The following is a 22,028-nucleotide window of genomic DNA, read 5'->3' as shown; positions in this document are numbered from 1 at the left end:
AGCACTGGCTAGCAGGTGTTTTAGGCAAATTTGTATGGGAAATAATACCTGAAGGGCCGAGTATATACATATACAGAGATACACTAAAAGCAAATGTTCACTCATAAAAATATTGCCGACATCACCAAGAACTGTAAATTATGGGTTTTTATTTTCTAGTAGTAGCAATGAGTCTGCACAGAAACATCATCACACTTTTCTCCAAAAACATGCATTTGAGAAACAACTAGCATGAATGGATGGGCAAAATCTGTAACTGATGCCTCAGAGACTGCTTATGAATCACATGGCACTCTCCTGAGACATTAATTTCAGTTGTTCAGGAACCCAAATTCCATTTGATTACCTACAGCCTTGACAAGAAATGACTAAATAGCTTTTGTCTATTAAAAAAACTCGAAATTCACCCCAGATGGTAGGTATTGCCTACAGCTGAGCGCTGAGCTGGTCTGAGAGCCAGGGCTGATGTCAAAGAGGAAGCTTAAGGAAAGGGGCACCACAGAATTCAGCTGGTAACACTCCAAGGACCCTACTCGGAACAGGACAAGAATCACTTACATTCAGATGTTCTGGTATGTTTCTTTCTGAAGTAAGCTGTGACACAGTCTTTTTCCATAAATACATTATAAGTCTTGTAGTCCTTACATATTCATTTTATAACATACGCACCAGAGCTTGTCACATCATAAAGGTGACAGAGTACGAGATAATTTTAAAATAATTCAAATAATAAAAATTGCATTTCCTTTCCATTGTAGTTTCAACTCCTTTTCAAACTTAAAATGTGCCTCTTTAACACTAATGAAGTTATTTAATTCCCTTTAAATATTTAAATTCCCTTTCTTCAATTTTCTTCTCTGTGATGCTTTGCAAGCAAAGAGGTTGCCAACCCAGATGGGGAAGGAAAAGATACAAGACTCTTAGAGAAACCTATCAACTAACAAAATCATTAAAATGGCTATATTATATAAAATAATAGTGCATAAACTTAGTGCAAACATCCTCTTAGTCTCTTAGACTAAAATTTTGTGAGGAAAGCAATAAGAAAATCAAAGGTGTCAACTCTTGAATTCTATATCCTATGTAAGTGTGTTTAATACTTTTCAGGAAGATGTCATAGTTTTAATGTCTGTAACAGGAAGATAATGCTCATCAGAGCATCTTCATCTTCATCTGATTCCAGTAAACGTTTCCTGGCCTTACGAATGAAGAGTTCTACAAAACGTCATCTGACAATGCATCTGAGGAAGCCTGAAGCACTTCTAGAAAACACTTTAAAAATGTAATACAAAACCAGCATCAGGAAATTATTTTCAAAATGAATTACCTATATTGATTGCAGTTTCTTGTTTGTCTCCTGTCAACACCCAGATTTTAATTTCTGCCTTCAACAGAGTTGCTATGGTTTCTGGAACACCTGCCTGAAGGCGATCTTCTATGGCTGTGGCTCCCAGTAACAGCAAATTCTGGATTGAAAAATAGCTTCAATTAAAGACCAGCAGATACTTAAGAGCAGCATTAATGACAAACTCTGACAAAAGAAAGGCAGTCAAAATGTTCTGAGACAATGATCTTATTTCCTCTACATTAAACCTTTGTTTGCAGATGATTAATGATCTCTAGATGTGTGACATTTCAAAACTATTCACAATGTTAGAACCACTCCATACGCATAGGCACTCATCACTTACTCATCACGTATTTCTTGGTACATGAGCACGTCAGAATAGAAATCATCTGGCAGTAAGCATATGGGAAAATTATCCTGAGAATATTAACAGTAGGTGACCCCCCCCTCCACTAATGAGCAAAGTATTATGTTATAGTTAACACATGAGAAAAACTGATTCAATGATGAGAAACTGACCTCATCTGAAATTGATTCACTTGATGAGAAAAGCCAATTACCTCTTGAGCATCCAACCACGTGCCTAGAACCGCATGGGCATGTCACCTATTTAATTGCTCATTTCTGATTTAAAGAGTAATTTTGGGGGGCCAGCCCAGTGGCGCAGCAGTTAAGTGCACACGTTCCGCTTTGGTGGCGCAGAGTTCGCCAGTTCAGATCCTGGGTGCGGACATGGCACTGCTTGGCACGCCATGCTGTGGTAGGCGTCCCACATATAAAGTAAAGGAAGATGGGCACGGATGCTAGCTCAGGGCCAGTCTTCCTCAGCAAAAAGAGAAGGATTGGCAGCAGACATTAGCTCAAGGCTAATCTTCCTCAAAAAAAATGTAATTTTGGATATTTCCAGTAAAGCAGGGCCAAATGAACACTTGAATTCAGTTCTACCCCTACCCAAATTCCATGAAAATGATGAAGAAGTGAATAGAAAACTCAAACACTGAGTATAAAATAGCAAAGGGGAATTAAACAAAAGACACACAAAATAAGAAATGAAAAAAGAAAACAAGTGATGACTTCAGAGTTTTAGAAACCGGAAAATGGATGGACCAGTGGTTGCTTATATGAAACAGAAGAAGTTGAAATCCAGCTCCCAGATTTGAGGGAACCCAATACACAGAAAGCTGGCTAATGCCTTGGGATAAACTGAAAAGAACAACAGCGAAAATCAAAGTAGCCAACATGGATCAGCAATGGCAAAGCTTAAACACTATCAGAGTGAGTAAGTGTGAAAATTCTTAGTATGTACAATGTCCGACCAGCCCATGCGCTCAGTGCTCAAGGAACTCAATAGGGTGAACTAATCTCATTAAGCCTAATCTCAGGCAAACCCAGAAAGTCATTGATGCTGTTTTTGACCTGATACTTCTTAAGATATCATTAATGCTTAGCTGAGAATAGCTCGATCTTTCAGATAGCCCATAAAAACTGTTTCTTAAAGCAAAGAAAGAAACGATTAAAAGCTAATGGTTAATTAAATACAAGAAAAGAGAACATCACTATATAGCAAAAGGATTCCTGTTCAAAGACTTCATCTGATAGGTGATTAAGCCCCTCACTGGGCACATAATGACTACATCATGTGCAATTACCTTCTCGATGATCTCATAACACTCTTCCAGCCGTTGAGCTCTGTCTTTCAATATGGTGCTGGCCTCTTGATAGACTTTGAGCCACTCTTCATAATCATTCTCAGAGAGGTCAGCATAAGCCACACAGAGAGTCCGCAAGCCTACAAAACAGCCACAGTGTATCCCAGTGATGCCACTAGTGACAGGGACAAGCAGGACATCCTGCCTCCTAGGTGACTTCACGTGGCTCCATTTCATATGAGCATGCTCAAAAAAATTAAAGAAGCCATCTGCTTTTTAGTTCACTCGAATTCAAGTTTCACACATCTAAAAAGGGAATTTAAAAACAACTCTACTGCATTTTAATATAAACTACCTCTTCTGTAAATGTGAGAGCACAAGAGGAACCGTGAGAGTGAATTTCCCACAGCAGGGAAGTGCAGGAGCTCCGCACATGATCCATATGCGCATGCTCAGGAGGCAGGCATCAACAAGTAGAGGAGGCAGGAAGCACATTTCAAGATAACAACAAAAGCCCAGTATGTTATCACATGAAATATCCAGGCCTTCAAGGAGTCACAACTTTAAGTGTGTGTATGTGTGTACATGCACACACATGCAATCATGCGGCCACAGGAACACACGAAGGCAAGAAAACAGCAGTCAGCACTTGAGCAAGGGTCCAGCTTCCATCACATTCACTTGCAGGAAAACCTGACGTTTCAGAGAACTCCTTTCCTGTTCTCTATGGGTTCAATAAATTATCATTTCCTTAAGTCACAGATAAGCCAGTGTCATAAGGATAACAAGAGAGGGACAGGGAAATAACAACATGAGTTTTCTGAGAAAGGGAATCATAACTACAAGATGATTCCGCATATTATGAGCTGGCCTGCCCTTACCCTCAGGTCTCCTGATTTAGAGTTCACAGTCATAAATAGGCAACTGAGTATGGACTTTGCTGTGCGTCTCATTACTGCTATAGGCACAGAACGTGGAAAGTGGGGACAGGGGTTGGCTCTAGAAGAATATAGTCCTATGAAGCAAGCCAAGTACTGCACCAAAATGACATGCCTGTTCAGAGCATGACCACTTACCCCAACCATCAGCCATAAACACGTGAAAGTACAACTTTAACAGTTAAAAATAACATTTCCAAATTTCATTTACCTTCCGTGGCAAAATATTCCAGATGGCATAATGTTTCCTCCATGTATTTTGAATCTTTTGAAAGTCTCTCAAAAATTACATTATCCTATAAAAGAGGGAAACATTGTGACTGGCAAACCCTTAAGTAAACCCACCAGTCAGCATTCTAAACATAGCTTTGTTCTAATGGTGTTGATCTAATGCGCATGAGAATACTTGAGTGGGCAAGCAGAAATGTAACTCTTGGCTGGATTCAGTCATGAGCTTTGGAAGATAAATTGGGTATGGATGCGTCCAAACAGAAACTTGTTGGGGAGGACCAGAGGTGTCAGGAGAATAACCAGGGATACAACGGTGAGTACATTTACCCAAATTTGCAAAATTCATACCAAAGTTTGTCATGCCTTTTTGTCCAAGTGGAAAGAGTAAGATGCACACCCCAAGTTGCTTCAGCACACTCTTGCCTCCTGACACTGCGGGAGCTCCAAACCAGGGACACAACAACCCACTTGGCACTGAACCCAGTTTGGCTATGAAACACGGGGTCATCACCCTGTGACTATTCCCGTGCCTGACAAGGAGGGCTGGGGGACTGGAAGCCACAGATCATCCAAATATGTTACAAACTGCACAGTTTTATGACACTAAAATTTTTTTAAAGAAATCTGGTTTGGGGGTGAGCAGATTTGAAGAGAATTAAATCCTATAAAAATAAAATGCACCATTGCAGCATTTCATATTTACACTATTCTATAGTTACATATTGACAAATAAATGAAAAGTTAAAAAAGAATATCATGTGAGAACAGCATCCAGGTTACCTTGATTTAAGTTGTTATTATAAACATATAATTCTCTAATGGGTCCAGCTATAATGCCTTCAGAATTCACACGCATTACTCATTTTTTAAAAGCTCCAGTCACAGTGTACTCAAACCAGACCACGTGTCTGCCCACAATTGGTAAAGATTAGCAAGATTTTCAACAAATCATTGATCCTAGTGTAGCTTCACAGTCTTGACATAGCCCCATAAAATGAGCTTGCTAATTCTTTCCCTCAACACATAAGACCACAATTTAACAGGCTATAGTTTTGCAAGTAAGGATCATAAGCAATAGCATCTTTCCTTAGAGATGATACATTTAGATTTGATTACTAGGAGGCAGGAGGACAAAAGCCTGACCTAGGAAACTGACCAAAGCGGGCAGTAACAACGCGGCCACAGTAGACATGACCCTTGTGCCTCCCACATAGCCCTCTGTGATGAAAAAAAAATAAACCCCAAAATTGAGAAGAATAGCTGCTAGAGAACCAGTACATATTAGAGTCCTTAAAAGAAGATTATCACAGGTCAATATAAAGCGCTTTATCTTCCCAAAGTCACAACACAATGGTGGTAAAATTGGAATCAGAATTCACACACTCAGGATTTTGCATGACACATCAAGTTGCCATTTCTGACACCAACCAGGGACTAAAAGCAGGCTTTTCACTGAGCATCCTTGCCACGCTGGCTTGACCCCGCCATGATCTTCAATGGGCTTTTACCACCAAATCAACTTTATGGCCAACCTGAAAGACTCTTTAACCTTGGGCAGGTATCAGGGAATGATGAGGACAACAGTGAGGAAAACAGCAGATCAACCAAGCTTTGCCCAGAACTCTTGCTGTGCAAGACACTCAGCCAGTACTTACGGCCCCTTTACAGTAGAGTCGAAGTTGTCCGGAAGGAGTTCGAACAATCACAGACATTCTTTTTCTGTCACTGTAAGAGTAAAGAAAAGAAAAAAAAAGTTGTCACTGGTCTGCTCTATAGGACCCATTAAACACCAAATAAATTAAAAGGTGGTCTGGCGGTCCCCAAAACGAGCAAGCTCCATTTTTCCTGACCTTCTTCCTCAAAGTCTGACTTTAATTGTCTATCTCCGACTCTTTTTATTTATACATAACGAACATAAATCTATTCCTTCCTCTGCCATGGAAATTCACTAGTATGGCTATTTCTGGGAGGAGAGACAGAAACGGAGGATTGGAGCATCTGCTGTGTGCATCTAAGTTACTTCTGACGACACTCTGTAAAAGCATTTTTCTTTATTTTACAGCTCAAAAATATTGTAACCTGCCCAGTAAATAGCAAAGTGGGAGATTCAATATAAATCCACTTAACTCAAAGGCTCTTCATTGTGTCTTCTTTTAACAGGAGTAGAAAGAAACTACAAATTTGTAAAACATTCCTACCTTAGCACGTAGGTACACTTTGTCTCTCCTCTCCCTACTCCAACACGTAAGCTTCCTTATTCACCTCTCATCATGACCCACCCTCACTCACTGAGCCTTCAATGGCTCCCATTGTCTACAGATTCCTCCTCTTGCTGATTTCCACCCACCTTTGCAGGCTCACCTCACCTCCTATTAACACTCTCGGGCACCACCAGACTTCAAGAACACCAGAAGACTCACCATTCTCCTCTACACCTCCTGTTCCACTCCTTTGCAGACAACATCTCATCCTGCTGGAACACATCCCAACCACATGGGCCCCAGACCGCCCATCTCTTTGGCCTTTCAGCGAAGTGATTTCCAATGCACTATGAAGCTCCTAAAAGTAGGCAACATTCTCTCTCCATTATCCAAACCCACAGCACTCTATCTGACCTGGATTTGGATTCTCTCTCAACTACCTATAGCCAGGTGCCCTCAGCAAAGTTATTGACCCAGCATTTCAGTTTCTGAATGTGTAAAGCAGGGTTGCCACTAATTACATCAAAGAAGTGTCGTCAGGATTAAGTGGCATCTGGAAAAAGATGAGTCAAGTAAAAAGAAATAGAACCACAACCATAACCACAAATGATCTTTTTTGTTCCCTCTTATTCTCCCCTAACTTTTTAAATACATCCTCATGTCTCCATCCATAGTCACCTATTTATCTATCTCCCTTTTCTCCTCCTCACCCCTCCAATAACTGCTGGTCCCAGTGACTGCAGCCACACAACAGCACATAGTGTCTAGGACATCAACGAGATATGGGGCACAAAAGGTCTGGAGAGATGTCTAGTGCGTCCCTCACCTCCACACACAGGAGTCTGTCCCCTGCTCCACACGTGAACTGCTACTGTTATCAACCGCCTCTCTCTCCCACTGAGTACCAACCCCAGGGGCTCCTGACCCAACAAAGGCCAAGTTTGCAGTCCTAAAAGTAAAGACTAGGGTTGGAAAGTATTTCCTACAAGAGGGTGAAAAATTGATCTTTTTCAAATAGCTTACAGCTTACTCAGACACAGAAAATAATTTGTGAATAATTTAACAAATGTTATTTACAAACGCATCTAATTTTAATAATAGGAAAAGACACTTCGAGACAGCAACAGAACCTTGCTCTAGGATTGACAGTTCAATGACAAGAAGGGAAGAAACAAAATATTAAGATATGTTGGGGATTGTTATGACAAACTACAAATGATCCAGGGAAACAAACAATCCAACAAATATTCTGAAGTCTTATATTAAATAAACTCCACTGGGGAAGAATGAGTCCGGTTATGTAGAAGAGAACTGCTCTACTCGGACAAAGCCTCCAGTGAGATGAATTGATCTCATCTGCCTGCATTTGTCAGCTTCCCAGATCCTGCATTGGAGTGCTCAGATGGAGCACGAGCCACGACCTTGTGGGACCTGGGAAAAGCCAACAGAAATAACGCCCTCACATACTCCAAACCAGACAGACGTGTCTGCAGCTACTGATGCCAGAACACCAGGTTCTGGAAATGTAAAGAAAAAGGAGGATATGGAAACATAATGTTTTATTTGAAAAAACAAAGAAAAATGACCTACTTTGCTTTCTTTAACGAAACTTACAAATTCCAAGGAGAAAAGATTTGTAAAGATATATTTACTATATTTAATATTTAAGTACCACATTTAATCTTACCATACAATCATGCAAACACTCTGATGAAGTTGTTAAATATATATATATATATTTTATTTCAAGTACAGGAAAGAGAAACATACCTAGAAAATTCCAGGACATTAAGGATTCCAAACGTCTGCTCCTGTCCCATCTAAAGGAAGAAAAACAGGCTCTTAATTGAGGTGGAAATTATTAAAATCTCAAAACAACTGTCTCCCCAATCATGACCATCTCCCTCCCTCTCTATCTGCTATCCCTCTACAAATGCCTTTTCAAGAGTGCTAGTTTCTCACAGGTCACTCTGGTGGAGTCAAAGTGCCCCCTTCTGGTAGAAGCTTCTCATTTTTCTCTAGTTGGTATGGCTGTCATAAGAACCAGCTTGGCATATCCACTTCCAAGACATGAAGATAAAGGACACAAGCTATACAGGTCCATCTGAAACCTTAGGGTCACTTATGCTTCCGAATTCAGAATTTTACACTTTTTATAAAAGTATATGCAAACATCATATACCATAACATCCCCAGGGGGGCTCAGGGCAACACCCTGTAATACAACACATCAATTTTCTGCAGCAAAATGTATGATTATTCACACTAAATGAGATTCATAGAGAACATAAATAGCCTCATGTCACTTCTGGTTAGGTTTTGCTGCCAAATGTCTATGCTCCAAATTTAGGGAAAAAACTTGGAATTCAAAGCTTTTTGGATCTGGGATTTAGAAATAAGAGATTATGAATTTGCATCAGATTTTAGAGCAATTATCAAAGCAATTTTCTTCAGGTTCTTCAAAGTTGTAAAATGAATATTCTCAACTTTTTTCCAGAAGATTCCAGATTATGTGTGGACCATTTCAAACTTTTAAGTCTAATCTGCTGTTTCCCCAGTACAACACAGCCATAAGACTGTGGGCTTTGGGGTTCAACAGATATGAGTTCAAATCCAATTTCTGCCATTAAGCGTGTGACTTTTTAATGAACGGTGATAGCACCTGTCTCCAAGGTTTGCACAAAGCAATCAATGAAGTAACATGCAGAGTACCAAGCGCACGACTGACACAGCGTAGCACTGTCCCATCCACAGCTCCCAGCCCTTCTCTTCTCATCCCAAAACACAACCAAGGATCCACTTAATCCACCCTTCACAGCCTTTATTGCCCTCTGTCTGCAACCTCCAGTCAGTTCCCTTTCTCCTCAGCCTGTCCCAGCTCCGTCAGACCCCTGTCCGGAGCCACGCCCACTGCTACCCACCCCTCTCTGCACCGCTGTTACATTGACCACGCCCACCTGCTGCCCACTGACTCAGCTGTCAAGACCACCAGTAAGGCCACTTCATCTAAATAGCTGGTAACCAACTCGAGAACTTGGGTTTGATGATACCTCAGTAATAATGGCTGAATAAGATTCTTAAAGTTATTTATGAATCTTAACTAATCAGGTAGTCTTTTTTACTCCCAGAAATATGGCCCTAATACTGTAATAAAATGATGAAGGGGTGCCATTCCACTTTTCGTCATCATCTAACACCATGACAACAACGTCAAGAGGCACCAGCTGCCCACATTGTGAGCCAAGCAGAAGCGGCCGTCCCCTCCTCCCCCACTCAAGCCGGCGGGTCCCGGGCCCTCCCCGTCCCCACGGCCGCCACGCAGAGAAGGACAGCAGCACCCACACAACCGAAAACCCACAGTAAGGCTGCGTCTCAGACTGACGGGGAGGAAGACTTCCGTTGTGAAAAGCCTCCATAAAGGAAATTCTCTATTCAGTCAGTACTTTGTTCCAACTTTTAATGACTGTACACTTCCCTAACTAAATTCCCTCTGTGGACTGAAATAAAGGACAAATAAATAGGGTCTGACCTCTGTACTCCATAAGAAAAGAAACTGAAAATGCCAAGACATGGGTACTTTGTCTAAGGTTATGATATTTCATAGGTTTTGCATACAAATAAAAGAAAAAACGTACTACTGCCAAGTCAGGATCAACACCAAGCTATTACACCAGTTAAAGTGAACTTCACACGTATTGAAGACATCTAGAGATTTAAGGATGCACAAAGCCAAAAACTCTGATAACCCACGAGTCCTCCCCGAGCTGCGGAGTGGAGAGCGGAGGCGAGAGCGGGCAGTGACTCCCCCAGGCCCCCAGCGACCCAGACAGGAGCCAAGTGCAGCCCCTCTAACCGGCCAGTCCTAACCACCAATGTCCCTACTGCCCAGCTCAAGTGTCCGATTTGATCTTATTCTTGATTTAAACTTTTTTCTTTCCCCAAGTTTCTCCCTCAGGCTCCTTGAGAGGGAAACAGAAAAAAAATCGTAAAATAAACAAACCCTTTGACTTTAGGGAAAAGGAAAACTAATACAGATAAAAAAAGATCTTAAGTGCCAACTCCTTTCTCTCCCATCAAGGAGACTGAAGCCGGCAGAGTGAGGGCCTACTGGGCAAGAACTGCCAGGCGCTGAGGATACAAAGAGAGACAGACTCGCCTCCAGGACAAGCGCGCCATGAACTGTTGCAGAACAAAGACTGGCTTGCTAAGGTCTTTTCTGCAAAGATCACATCAGTATGAAAGACTTGTGAGGAAGCACCTTTAAGAGAGAACAGTTACTGCGTTGCAAAAACAACAGGAATAAGCTAATATAATCACATATCATCAGTTCTTCAACAGGTCTAGTTTCTCACAGAAAAAAAATTTGAAATTTAGCTATCCTATTTACAATAGACATGCTATTTCAAATATATAATCTTCAAAAAGAGTAGGTGGTGTGCACCGTCAGGAGGCGCCCAGCGGGTCACTTACTGCTTCTATGATGACCGAGTACGGCGTTCTGGCTGTGAAGACAAAGCCCAGCTTTCTAGCTCCTTTCACCAAAGCAGCTTCATCTGTCAATAAAGAGTTGACGAAGCATTGACTAGCTGCTGGTAATGACAGAATCCTGTTTACCGAGCACTAGGTTTCAAATTAACAAAATCCACCCCAGGCACAGAGGCCGGGCCTCCCAGACACAGCAGTGAAGACTAAGGAGGCAGAGGCGTGCTCCCTCTCCCCGCCCCAGGAGCTGAAGGAGCGCTGCCCGCGCACGGGGAGACACACCAAACTAGCTCACCAGGACACGACTGATGGCGCACCGCCGAGACTCGGGTGGGGTCCAGCTCCCTCTGAGGAACTTAAGTAACATTCCCATGACTTTCTGGCTAAACGTCTACTCTGAATAGGCAGTGCTCGTCCCAGGACTGCAGGACTCACAGAGCACCAGGAAGGGGCTAAACTTAGTGCTCCAGGACACAGCTTCGCCAGCAGCGGGAAATCCCGTGAGGGCGGAGGTGAACAAGGAAGCCCGCACACTCGCCCTTGAGAGCTTCATCTGGTGCAAGGACTTCTGCCAGGACATGCAAGATGGCCCGGGCCCCCCTGCTGCCCAAGTGTCACCCGAGTCAGGAGGGCTCAGCACCAGGGTTCTCCAGTTTTATCCCTTGCAACCATAACCTGTAGACCGTGTGAGGCCAGAGGCAAACAGCGGGATGTTTGTGGTGCAGGCCGTACGTACCACCGCATCTCCCACAAGTAACTGCAAACACCCAAGTCTCCAGAGAAAGGGAGGGCAGAGCACATCCCTCACCTGGGGAGGAGGCCTGGTAGATGATGTTATCTCCATCCTTCTCGGGAACGACGGTGTGGCACACAGCCAGGAGGGTGAGGAACTCCTGTATGCAAGGAGCTGTGGGCTACAAGCAGGAGACAGAGTTAATCCATCTGTTACAACACCGCTGACATACACTGGAGTTAGAGTCAAGTCACCCCCTGTTTAAACCCTGTAATGGTTTCCTGCTCCATTCAGAACAGAGGTCCAGACGCGTAGCGCGGACTCCAGGTCTGCTGTGGTCTGGCATCTGCTCACCATCTAGCCCCATCTCCTGCCACTCACCCTCCTGTATGTGCTACCAGCCACTGGGGGCTGCACTTCTTCAGATACGGCAAGCCTTTTCCCACCGTCCCCTCTCCCTCTCCCTGCTTTCAGCCAGGTGTTCTATTCGCTCATCCTCTGCGCTTCAGTTTACCAGTCACTTCCCCTGAGAAGCCTGTCTTGGAACGTCATTCTTGATATGCCAGCCCATGTGGTCAGGTGAGAACCAAGAGGAGGCACATGCCCCCTCCCCTGACTCCCCCAGCAACCTGCCTTGCTCATTTCTAACACTTCAAACACTCCTGCTGCTCACGTGCTTCTTCCCCACTGCCCTACGATCCAGGCAAGCAGGTGTCTGTCTTCCTCACTAACGCATTTCCAGCCCAGCAAATAGAGGGCACTGAAATCTATGTTGGCTCAACGTGGCGAGCACTGACTCACCAAACATACGAGTCCCTGGCTTTCTCTCCCACTGTAATGGCACTTACTCCACACCATGTCTGTTCTGTAACTTTATCATCTCTTAAAACATGCAAGGCAGTGCATCCCTTGCCTATTGCCGTTTTAAAAAGAAAAAGAAAAAAAGAGTATTGTCCTGGACACATATTTAATACCTTTCTCCTCCTTGACAAAACCCTGATAATTTTATTGGGACTAGACTATAATTATCATTAGTGAAGAAAAGACACCTTAATACTGTCTACGCATGTGAGAATACAGTATGTCTCCCTATTTATTTAAGGCTTCTAAAACTTCTAAATATAGGCCCTGGCATATTTCCTATTAATTTTTTGATTTATCCAAAATGTATCTGAGTGCCCACTATATGTGAGGCACTATACTAGGTGTTTTATCATCTGCTTTTTATACTATGAATGGAATCTTATTTCCACCACATTTTACAGGAGTTTACTGTTCAAATGTAAGAAAAACATTGGATTTTATAAGTTAATTTAACATCCAATTGTAGCTGACTCCTAGCTACTCTGAGTTTCACTTGAGCCTCCTGGGTTTTCAAAGCAGACAGTTGTAGCATCTGCCATGATAACTTTTCCCTTTTCCTTTCCAGTATAGACACCTGTTTCATTCTCATCTGTGTGTGGGGGGCTAGTACTTTAAGAAAGATGCTCAAAGACGGGTGAACCCAGGCTTCCTTGTCCTGAGGTTATTTTAATGACAATGTCTTTAATGTTTCCTTTTGAAATAGGCAGCTGGCTATGAATTTGAGATAGATTTGTATTTTCACACCCAGGAAGCAACTTTGTGTTGCTACTTTTTATGGAGTTTTCTTTTTCTTTTCCTTGTTTAGTTTAGTCACAAATAGATGGTGACTAATATTTTAAACATTTTTGGTTTCTCCTCTGAACTGTCACTGTGATTTGAAGCAACTGTATGCAAGCAAATCACGACCGTTTGCATAGCTACTTCTTCTGAGCTCCCACAAAAAGAAAATCCACATTAAATTACAGTTGAGTGAGATCAAGTAAGTCAGAGAATTCACAAATTCCCAAAGGCCTACACTGCAAAAATTGTAAGAAATTTTACCCAAAAGTACTTTAATTCGAGAGTGGAGCTTCAATTCAAGATGGCTTTCTGCATCTGAGAGTTATCAAGCCTGGTCCATCACCTTGCCCCACAGTGAAAGTACACAAAGAGGGTCTTTAATCTTACAGCAAATAAGTAAACTTAACAGTGAAATATTTTCTGATTTATAAGAAGAGTTGCACACACATTCAAATTAAGCTTCCACCTTGAGTAGTAGGCCAGACAAAATTCTTAAAAATCAAAAAAAGATTTCTAAGACAAATTAATTTACCTTTGGTTCTCTGCTTAACCTGACATTCTATAAGAAATCAGGAAAAGGAGACAAACTTAATTTGAAGCCTATGGATAAGATGTTTGCAATATGTTTTAGACAAGTGCTCCATGTTTGAAAATAAACATTTTTCTGTAACTCCCAAGGAGAAAATCTTTTTATACCTTCCACGAACTGACTGTGTATTGGAGAAAGTATGCACGCATGTTTACATGTCTTTTTAGAAGTTAAGACATTTTTATTGTGGAAAAATACACATATAATATTCATCATTTCAGTTATTTGTAATTGTACAATTCAGTGGCATTAAATACATTCACCATGCTGTGTACCCATCACTGCTATCTATAACCAAAACTTTTTCATCTTCCCAACAAACCCGGTACCCATCAAACAATAACTCCCTTCTCCCTTCCCCCAGCGCCTCGTCATCTCTACTGTGCTGTCTCCACGAATTTGTGACTCTAGGTACCTCAGAGAAGTGTAATCATACAATATTTATCCTTCAGTTAACAGCTTTTAATCTGCACAAAATGCTTTATATATCTAAAAATGAATATTTTCGATTTATTTGATGAATGTAAAATAGCAGAAAACTATACATGTTTAAAATTGTCTTGCACATCAAATTGCTGCCAGAACGTATCTCAACAATATACATACAAATAATTTCTTCTTGAAAACTTAAGCTCAAAAGTTCTAGGTATAATGATTCAAAAGACAGTTATATGTTCTTCCTTAGAAAATCTTTGGGGAATTCTCCCTCAAACAGGAAGTTACTGGTTAGCAATGTAATCTAGGGACCACATGAATCGTTCCTTGAAATTCACCATAAGTTGATTCTCTGACTAAAAGGCAAATTCCATCTTGGCTATCAGCCCACATAAAGCTTAAAACACAGCCCTAAAGGACCCAGAAAATCAGGAATGATGACCCAAGAAAAACAAAAATTCTGTAGCAGATGGAAGTACTCCCTTGAGAGGAAAGCAAGGGTTTTCTTGGTTCAAATGCTTTGATTTTAGTCAATGGTCCCAAGACAATTTAGATAAGAATGTGGGACATCCAAAGGCTAAATTCTTAAAATGATTCTTCCCTCTTCTCAGCCATATTTTGGCAAAATAACCAAATGATCTAACAGGCCCTGTATTTAAAATATTTACAAACATCCATTGGGTACATTTCATCCAATCCCACACCTCCCCAAAGAAAACTATTGGAGCCTATGGTCCTCATTATTTATAGTGGAGCTAGATGTTAAATGTCATAGGGCTTAATTAGTGCAGTAGCCAAGATGAAGACCTCAGAAGGCTTCAAGGATACAGGAAAGCTTAAAAAGAAGTTAAACATAGGCAAGTAGGCTTTCACTAAAAACTAGAAAATAAATTCCCAAATCTGTGGCCTCATTATGCTTTTAATGCACTGTGAGTATTCAGATTATTAAAATATCCTTAAAAGTCCCCATGTTTTCATCGATGCTTTATGATAATCTCCCTAAGCCAGGGCTTCCTTTTTAGAAGGGCTGCACCTGCCCCTACCCTCATTGGCCTTCCCTCGGGAATGAAAGGAAATTTGGCTCAGGAGGGTAGAAGATGAGGAGGAAATAAAGAAGAAAAAAGAAGTTCATTAACTTCTCACAAGAGTGAAGTTTCTTCCTAAAATGCATGCTATTGATCATGGGACAGGAAATGCTCATTAGAGGGTCCTTATCCACGCTTGGGTCTCCACTCAAGGTCTCCACTCAAATGTCAAGAGAGGACAGGCTCAAGAAGGGCATGTGATCAACAGTTAAAAACCCCTAAGAAACCCAGCACACACAAATATGGGTTCGGCTTTGGAAAGAACACCTACATGTGCATGTAAATTAACAGGGCTAAGTATTTAAAGATGTCAAAAATTGGGATCCCATCAGCAGGTGTAGTGGTTTCCCCAGGATCCCTTCTCCAAATGAATGATTTCCCCCTGCCACTGAGTGTCTATGCCAGCCCACATTTAGGTCGGTGAGAATACCATTCAGTGTGGGTAGCCACACTGCTCACATTTCAACAGTTACAGCCATTGCACCCAGCAAAGAGACTGGACTCCTCTGTCTACACAAGACAAAATCACCTTCTCCGAAAGTCACATCATGCCTATCCCTATGACACAAAAGTGTACAATGGCTCTTAATGATTTTACTTGTCTTTTCCCCCAATTAATAGAAATCCCTTGAGTGCTGTTTATTCATCTCTTCCCCTAGCAAGGTGTTTGATATAAAGTAGGCCCTTAGACTGTTTGCCAAGTGAATGAATAAATAAGTGAGTCTCTTAAACAGAGATCCAATCGTTTGTTGCTATTCCTAAAGCAACACGGGGATTCCAGGGTACTCAAAACACTATGCTCATCTCACTTCCTCTGCTGCTTTTTCACCTGTTGATCTACGCTAGGACAACAAATTTGGTGATTCCAAACTTAGAGCAGTTTCCTCAGCCTCGATGTCTCTCCTTTCCCATTCACCATCCCAACCCAAACAAACACATTTACTCAACCACTGTCGTTACTACCCTCAACCTAAATATGATTTGAGAATACTTGAGTCCTCTTTCAGAAAGAAAGTCCTCACAGTGCACTTGTTTCTTTGACACCCTCCTCCAGAGAAGCTTCTTCTGTGACATCACTCTAATGCGTGGAGAATCTCTAGCCTAGTAGCTGGATCATCCTCTAAGACCAAAATCCAAGAAAGGACCACGTCTACGTCCGTGACTGTGACCCAGAGCACAGACTTCAGCAGCGTCCTCTGTGCAGTCTGGGATCAGTCCATCAACATCCCCAGGGGCTGAGGCAGAACATCTGCATCCCAGCCTGTGGTCGTGGGTGCCCTGCATGCTCACTTTTGAGAACCACCACCAAGAAGGTTTTAGCACTAACACATGGGCACTAACCACAATCGAGAAGAGAAAAGAAAATTCCCTCACTGAAAACTGAAAGTTTTAAATATATCTATCTCTAAAGAAAATTTGGGGAAGATAACATTTTAATTTTGCTCGTTTACCTAAATTTAGAACTAAAATTTTTCCTGAAAAAATTATTCTCATTAGATCTAATTTATACTGACTAATTTATACTAATTTAAACTGGTTGTGAAATGTTTTGATCATTGAATATTTTTCTAAGTTGGTATTTTTCAGAGGAGCCTTTAAAACAAAAATGAATTCATGTGATCCTGCAGTTAATCCTTGTTTGTTGCAACAGTTGAGATAGTGTGATGTCATAGTTAAGAATTGAACAGACTAAGGTTCTGAGTCTCATTTCTACATTTGTTTGCTGGGTAACTCTTGGCCAAGTCAATCTTTCTATGCAACTTCCTATCACCTCTCTAGGGTGACTCGAGTGCTAAAGGAAATACATGTCAAATGTCTGGCACGTAGTAGGATGCTATAAATGCTACATGTTATTATATCTTACTGTTGTTTCCTAAATTATCCTAGTCAAAGGATATTGCAATTTCTTTTCAAAATATACGACCTGTTAGAGTCACAACTGTGAAGAAATGGTACTGCAGAAATCTTCCAAAGAACAGAAATCTGAGATGTTAGAGAATTCTATGGTAAGATTTGTGGTAATCTTGATATACTACTTTATAACTTCACCACATATTTAATTCAGCTTTACATTAACTTATGCAAAGTGTTAAACACAAACCATTTGTTTAAGATCACTTCCCTGAAGTACTAACACCATGAAAGTGAGATTGCATCTCTTCCCCAGGCTCCGAAATTGCAACTTTCAAGATACTACACATGCACATAAATAAAACTGCATCATAAGCTATTTAATGTCCTAGAAGCAAAATCGTGACCTTACATGCTGATCCTCAATATTCTTCAAGAGCCTGGGATCATCAAAGTCACATGAATCGCTAGGGGGAGGAGTTATCCGGCTGCAAGAGAGAATGGAAAATATTTATTCAGTTCAAAAGTTCCTCTAAGATAACTCAGACCTTGTAAGAAGAACCATACCTAAAAAGCCTATAGATTTATATTAAACTTCTAAAGATTTGGAATACTATATATTATTTCAAACCTCATGACAGAAAATCTTTGACCTTACTATAAATAATGTATTTTATAAGTTATTATAAACAACATAGTTACAAAGAGAAGAAACAGAGGCAAGGATCAACAGCATGACTTTGTCATTTTAGTTGGTCTCTGTACGACTTCTACCAGGGAAAACTTCCAAGAGTGCCTGCTCAAAGCAGATAAAATGAGAGCAATTACTGCATCGTACCTATACAATCATTTATGGCCAGAGCGCATATGTAGGCAAGAGTAGGAGGCAATAATCATGAGAAAGCAAACTTGCTATGTTAGCTGTGTGCTATCACATTGAAGAAAATGTGAAGGGTTAAGTATTTTCACATATCTCCACTCCTTCCTGAAAGCCTTTCTTCAGGAGAAAGACAATGGAAGAAGAGAAGACAGCAGAGTTGAGGTCAGTCCAAATTCTGAGTAGATATCAGAGTTTAGTGCAGGAGAGAAAGCAAAAACCAACAGCTTGCAAGGGGAAGCACATAAATGTGCAGCCTGATGCTCCTAGCAGAACCTTGTGAAAGCTGAGGAAATGGCAGCATAAGGTACCTGGGAGATAAAGGAAGGGTTGAAAACAGGAGTACTTCCAAATCCACCTGAGGAAAAATCAGCCTGCAAGAACTCTCCCTCATGACAGGTGGCCAGGCAACTGAACCTTCTGCACCCAGAAAAAATGGAAGTTTATCCTTAGAGAAGTTAAACCAGAGTAGCCTGGGATGCAAGGACACCACGCACACAGGCAGGTAGAGTGAGGCATCCTCCCAAGATAGGAGTTTTAAGTGCCATCCTATATATGATGAAAGGTATGATTACCAACCCTAGGCCTCCACTCAGCAACCATAACAGCTGCACCCAGATTTACAGCCCTTGAAGGAAACTGGAGAATTTATCTCATGAGAAGATGATCGATCAGCTCACAAGAAAGACCCACAGACACTGACATCCAGGGATCCTCTAACAAAATGGTGGGTCCTGGCTGGTCATCCAGAGAGAAATCACTGAGTCATCAACCACACTCTCCCCCTCTACACACACGGCCCTACCAATCAGCTTTGTTAGTGTCTCCTTCTTAAAACATGAGCAGACAACATCATTAGTCCTAAGGGAGATGCAAATCAAAACTACAATGAGATATCACTTCACACCCACTGGGATGACTATTATATTTAAAAACAAACACACAAACAGAAATTAACAAACGTTATGACGATGTGGAAAAATTGTGCATTACTGGCGGGAATGTAAAATGGCAGAGCTATTATGAAAAAAATGTTGAGTGGTTCCTCAAAAAGTTAAACATAGAATTGCCACATGACCCAGCAATCCACTCTTAGGGATATACTCAAAAGAACTGAAAGCAGAGACTCAGATTCTTATACACCAAAGTTTGTAGCAGCATTAGCCACAATAGCTAAAGAGTGCAAATAACCCAAATGCTCATCGACAGATGAATGGATAAAGAAAATGTGGTATCTACATACAATGGAATATTATTCAGCCTTTAAAAGGAATAAAATTCTGATACATGCTACAGCATACATGCTACAATCTTAAAGACATGCTGTGAAGTGGGAAGTGAGTGGGAAGTACTGGGCCAACGGCTGGCTATTTTTTGTTAAAGCCTTATAGTATCACTGGACCTTTAAAACCATATTCATACTTAAATTTTATTCTAGTTCTCTCTTTAAATAACATATATGCAACTCTTATTCACAAAATATTCATGTGAGAAATGCCAACATAAAATTGTTCCAAAGCTTTTCCCACTAAAGCATCAAGAAGCACTAGAATCTACTTACCTGAAATCATCTGAGGATGGCTCTCTTGTCAACTCTGGAAAATGACTGCCAGAGACAGGGAAACAGAGTGGTCACAAAACTGTGATCAAAAGACAGGCATTCACACATGGAACATTCTCCAGGGTAGATCATCTAATAGGCCACAAAACAAGTCTTAATAAATTTAAGAAGACTGAAATTATATCAAGCATCTTTTCCAACCACAATGGTATGAAACTAGAAATCAATTACAAGAAGAAAACTGGAAAATGCATAAATATGTGGAGATGAAACCACATGCTGCTGAACAACCAATAGGTCAAAGAAGAAATCAAAAGAGAAATCAAAAAAATATCTTGAGACAATAGAAAATGGAAATGCATAGCAAAACTTATGGGATGCAGCAAAAGCAGTGCTTAGAGGAAAGTTCATAGCGATAAATGCCTGCTTCAAGAAACAAGAAAACTCTCAAACAACTTAACTTTACATCTCAAATAACTAGAAAAAGAAGAACAAATGAAGCCCAAAGTTAGTAGAAAGAAGGAAATAACAAAGAGCAGAGCAGAAATAAATGAAATAGAGGCCAAAAAGACAATAGAAAAGATCAACAAAACTCAGACCTAGTTCTAGGAAAAGATAAACAAAATTGAAAAATCTTTAGACAACTCACCAAGAAAAAAAGAGAGAGGACTCAAATAAAATCAGAAGTGAAAGAGGAGATGTTACAACTGATAACACATAAATAAAAGGATAAGAGACTACTATGAGCAATTATATGCCAACAAATTGGACGACCTAGAAGAAATGAACATACAATTTAGAAACTTACAACCTCCAAGACTGAATAATGAAGAAATAGAAAATCTGAACAGACCAATTACTAGTAAGGAAATTGAATTAGTAATCAAAAACCTCCCAATAAACAAACGTCCAGGACCAGACAGCTTCACTGGTAAATTCTTGCAAATATTCAAAGAAGAATTAATACAAATAATTCTCAAACTCTTCCAGAAAACAGAAGAGGAGGGAACACTTCCAACTCATTTTATGAGGCCAGCAATATCCTGATACCAAAATCAGACAAGGATACGACAAGAAAACAAAACTATAGACTAATATCCGTGATGAACATAGATGCAAAAATCCTCAACAAAATATTAGCAAATCAAATTCAATAATACATTAAAAGGATCCTACACCATGATTAAGCAAGATTTATTCCAGGGATGCAGGGATGGTTAAACATCAGCAAATAAATCAATATGATACACATTAACAAAATGAAGGATAAAAATCATGTGATCATCTCAATAAATGCAGAAAAAGCATCTGATAAAATTCAACATCCATTTATGATAAAAACTCTCAACAAAGTGGGTATAGAGGGAATGTATCTCAACATAACAAAGGCCATATATGACAAGCCCACAGCTAACATCATACTCAACAGTGAGAAGCTGAAAGTCTTTCCTCTAAGATTAGGAATAAGATAAGAATGCCCACTCTTGCCACTTTTATTCAACATAGTACTGGAAGTCCTAGCCAGAGCAATTAGGCAAGAAAAAGAAATAAAAGCCATCCAATTCAGAAAAGAAGTAAAACTGTCACTTTTTGCAGATGACATGATATTATACATAGAAAACCCTAAAGATTTCATCAAAAAACTGTCAGAACTAATAAAAAAATTCAGTAAAGTTGCAGGATATAAAATCAATACACAAAATCTGTTGCATTTCTAAAAACTAATAATGAACGATCAGAAGGATATTAAGAACACAATCCCATTTACAATTGCATCAAAAAAAATACATTAAATACCTAGGGATAAATTCAACCAAGGAAGTGAAAGACCTGTACACTGAAAATTATAAGACATTAATGAAAGAAATTGAAGAAGATACAAATAAATGGAAAGACTTTCTGTGCTCATGGATTAGAAGAATTTATATTGTTAAAATGTCCATAGTACCCAAAGCAATCTACAGATTCAGTGCAATCCCCATAAAAATTCCAATGTGATTTTTCACAAAAATAGAACAAACAATCCTAATTTTTATGAAACCACAAAAGACCTAAATTGCGAAAGCAATCTTGAGAAACAAAAACAAAGCTTCAGGCATCACGCTTTCTGATTTCAAACTATATTACAAGGCTATAGTAATCAAAAGAGTATGATACAGGCATAAAAACAGACACATAGATCAATAAAACAGAGTATACAGCCCAAAAATAAACCTACGAATACATGGTTGATTAATTTATGAAAAAGGATCCAAGAATATATAACGGGGAAAGGATAGTCTGTTCAATAAACGGTGTTAGGAAAATTGGACAGTCACAAGCAAAAGAATAAAACTGGACCATTATCTTACACCACCATACACAAAAATTAACTCAAAATGAATTAAAGACTTGAATGGAGACC

General features: G+C 40.3%; 1 protein-coding gene across 11 annotated transcripts in view; it reads right to left on the bottom strand.

Moving 5' to 3' along the window:
* ATP8A2 (ATPase phospholipid transporting 8A2) overlaps positions 1–22,028 on the bottom strand; it is a 592,801-nt gene that overhangs the window by 394,044 nt on the left and 176,729 nt on the right. For 7 of the 11 annotated variants that reach the window (XM_070240119.1, XM_023621409.2, XM_001492094.6 and 4 more), the window contains exons 15-23: positions 19,625–19,669; positions 17,599–17,674; positions 11,658–11,763; positions 10,838–10,920; positions 8,138–8,187; positions 5,822–5,891; positions 4,147–4,231; positions 2,998–3,137; positions 1,328–1,466 (exon numbers count right to left, since the gene is read on the bottom strand). In XM_070240119.1, coding sequence (XP_070096220.1) covers positions 1,328–1,466; positions 2,998–3,137; positions 4,147–4,231; positions 5,822–5,891; positions 8,138–8,187; positions 10,838–10,920; positions 11,658–11,763; positions 17,599–17,674; positions 19,625–19,669 — 794 coding nt within the window. The remainder of the gene's footprint in view (positions 1–1,327; positions 1,467–2,997; positions 3,138–4,146; positions 4,232–5,821; positions 5,892–8,137; positions 8,188–10,837; positions 10,921–11,657; positions 11,764–17,598; positions 17,675–19,624; positions 19,670–22,028) is intronic. The other 4 variants (XM_070240124.1, XM_070240123.1, XM_070240118.1 and 1 more) reach the window with 1 other exon arrangement.

This window comes from Equus caballus, chromosome 17 (assembly GCF_041296265.1).
Source record: "Equus caballus isolate H_3958 breed thoroughbred chromosome 17, TB-T2T, whole genome shotgun sequence".
NCBI classification, from domain to species: domain Eukaryota; kingdom Metazoa; phylum Chordata; class Mammalia; order Perissodactyla; family Equidae; genus Equus; species Equus caballus.
The sequence above is the reverse complement of the archived record's forward strand: the minus strand, read 5'-3'. Positions and strand labels throughout refer to the sequence as shown.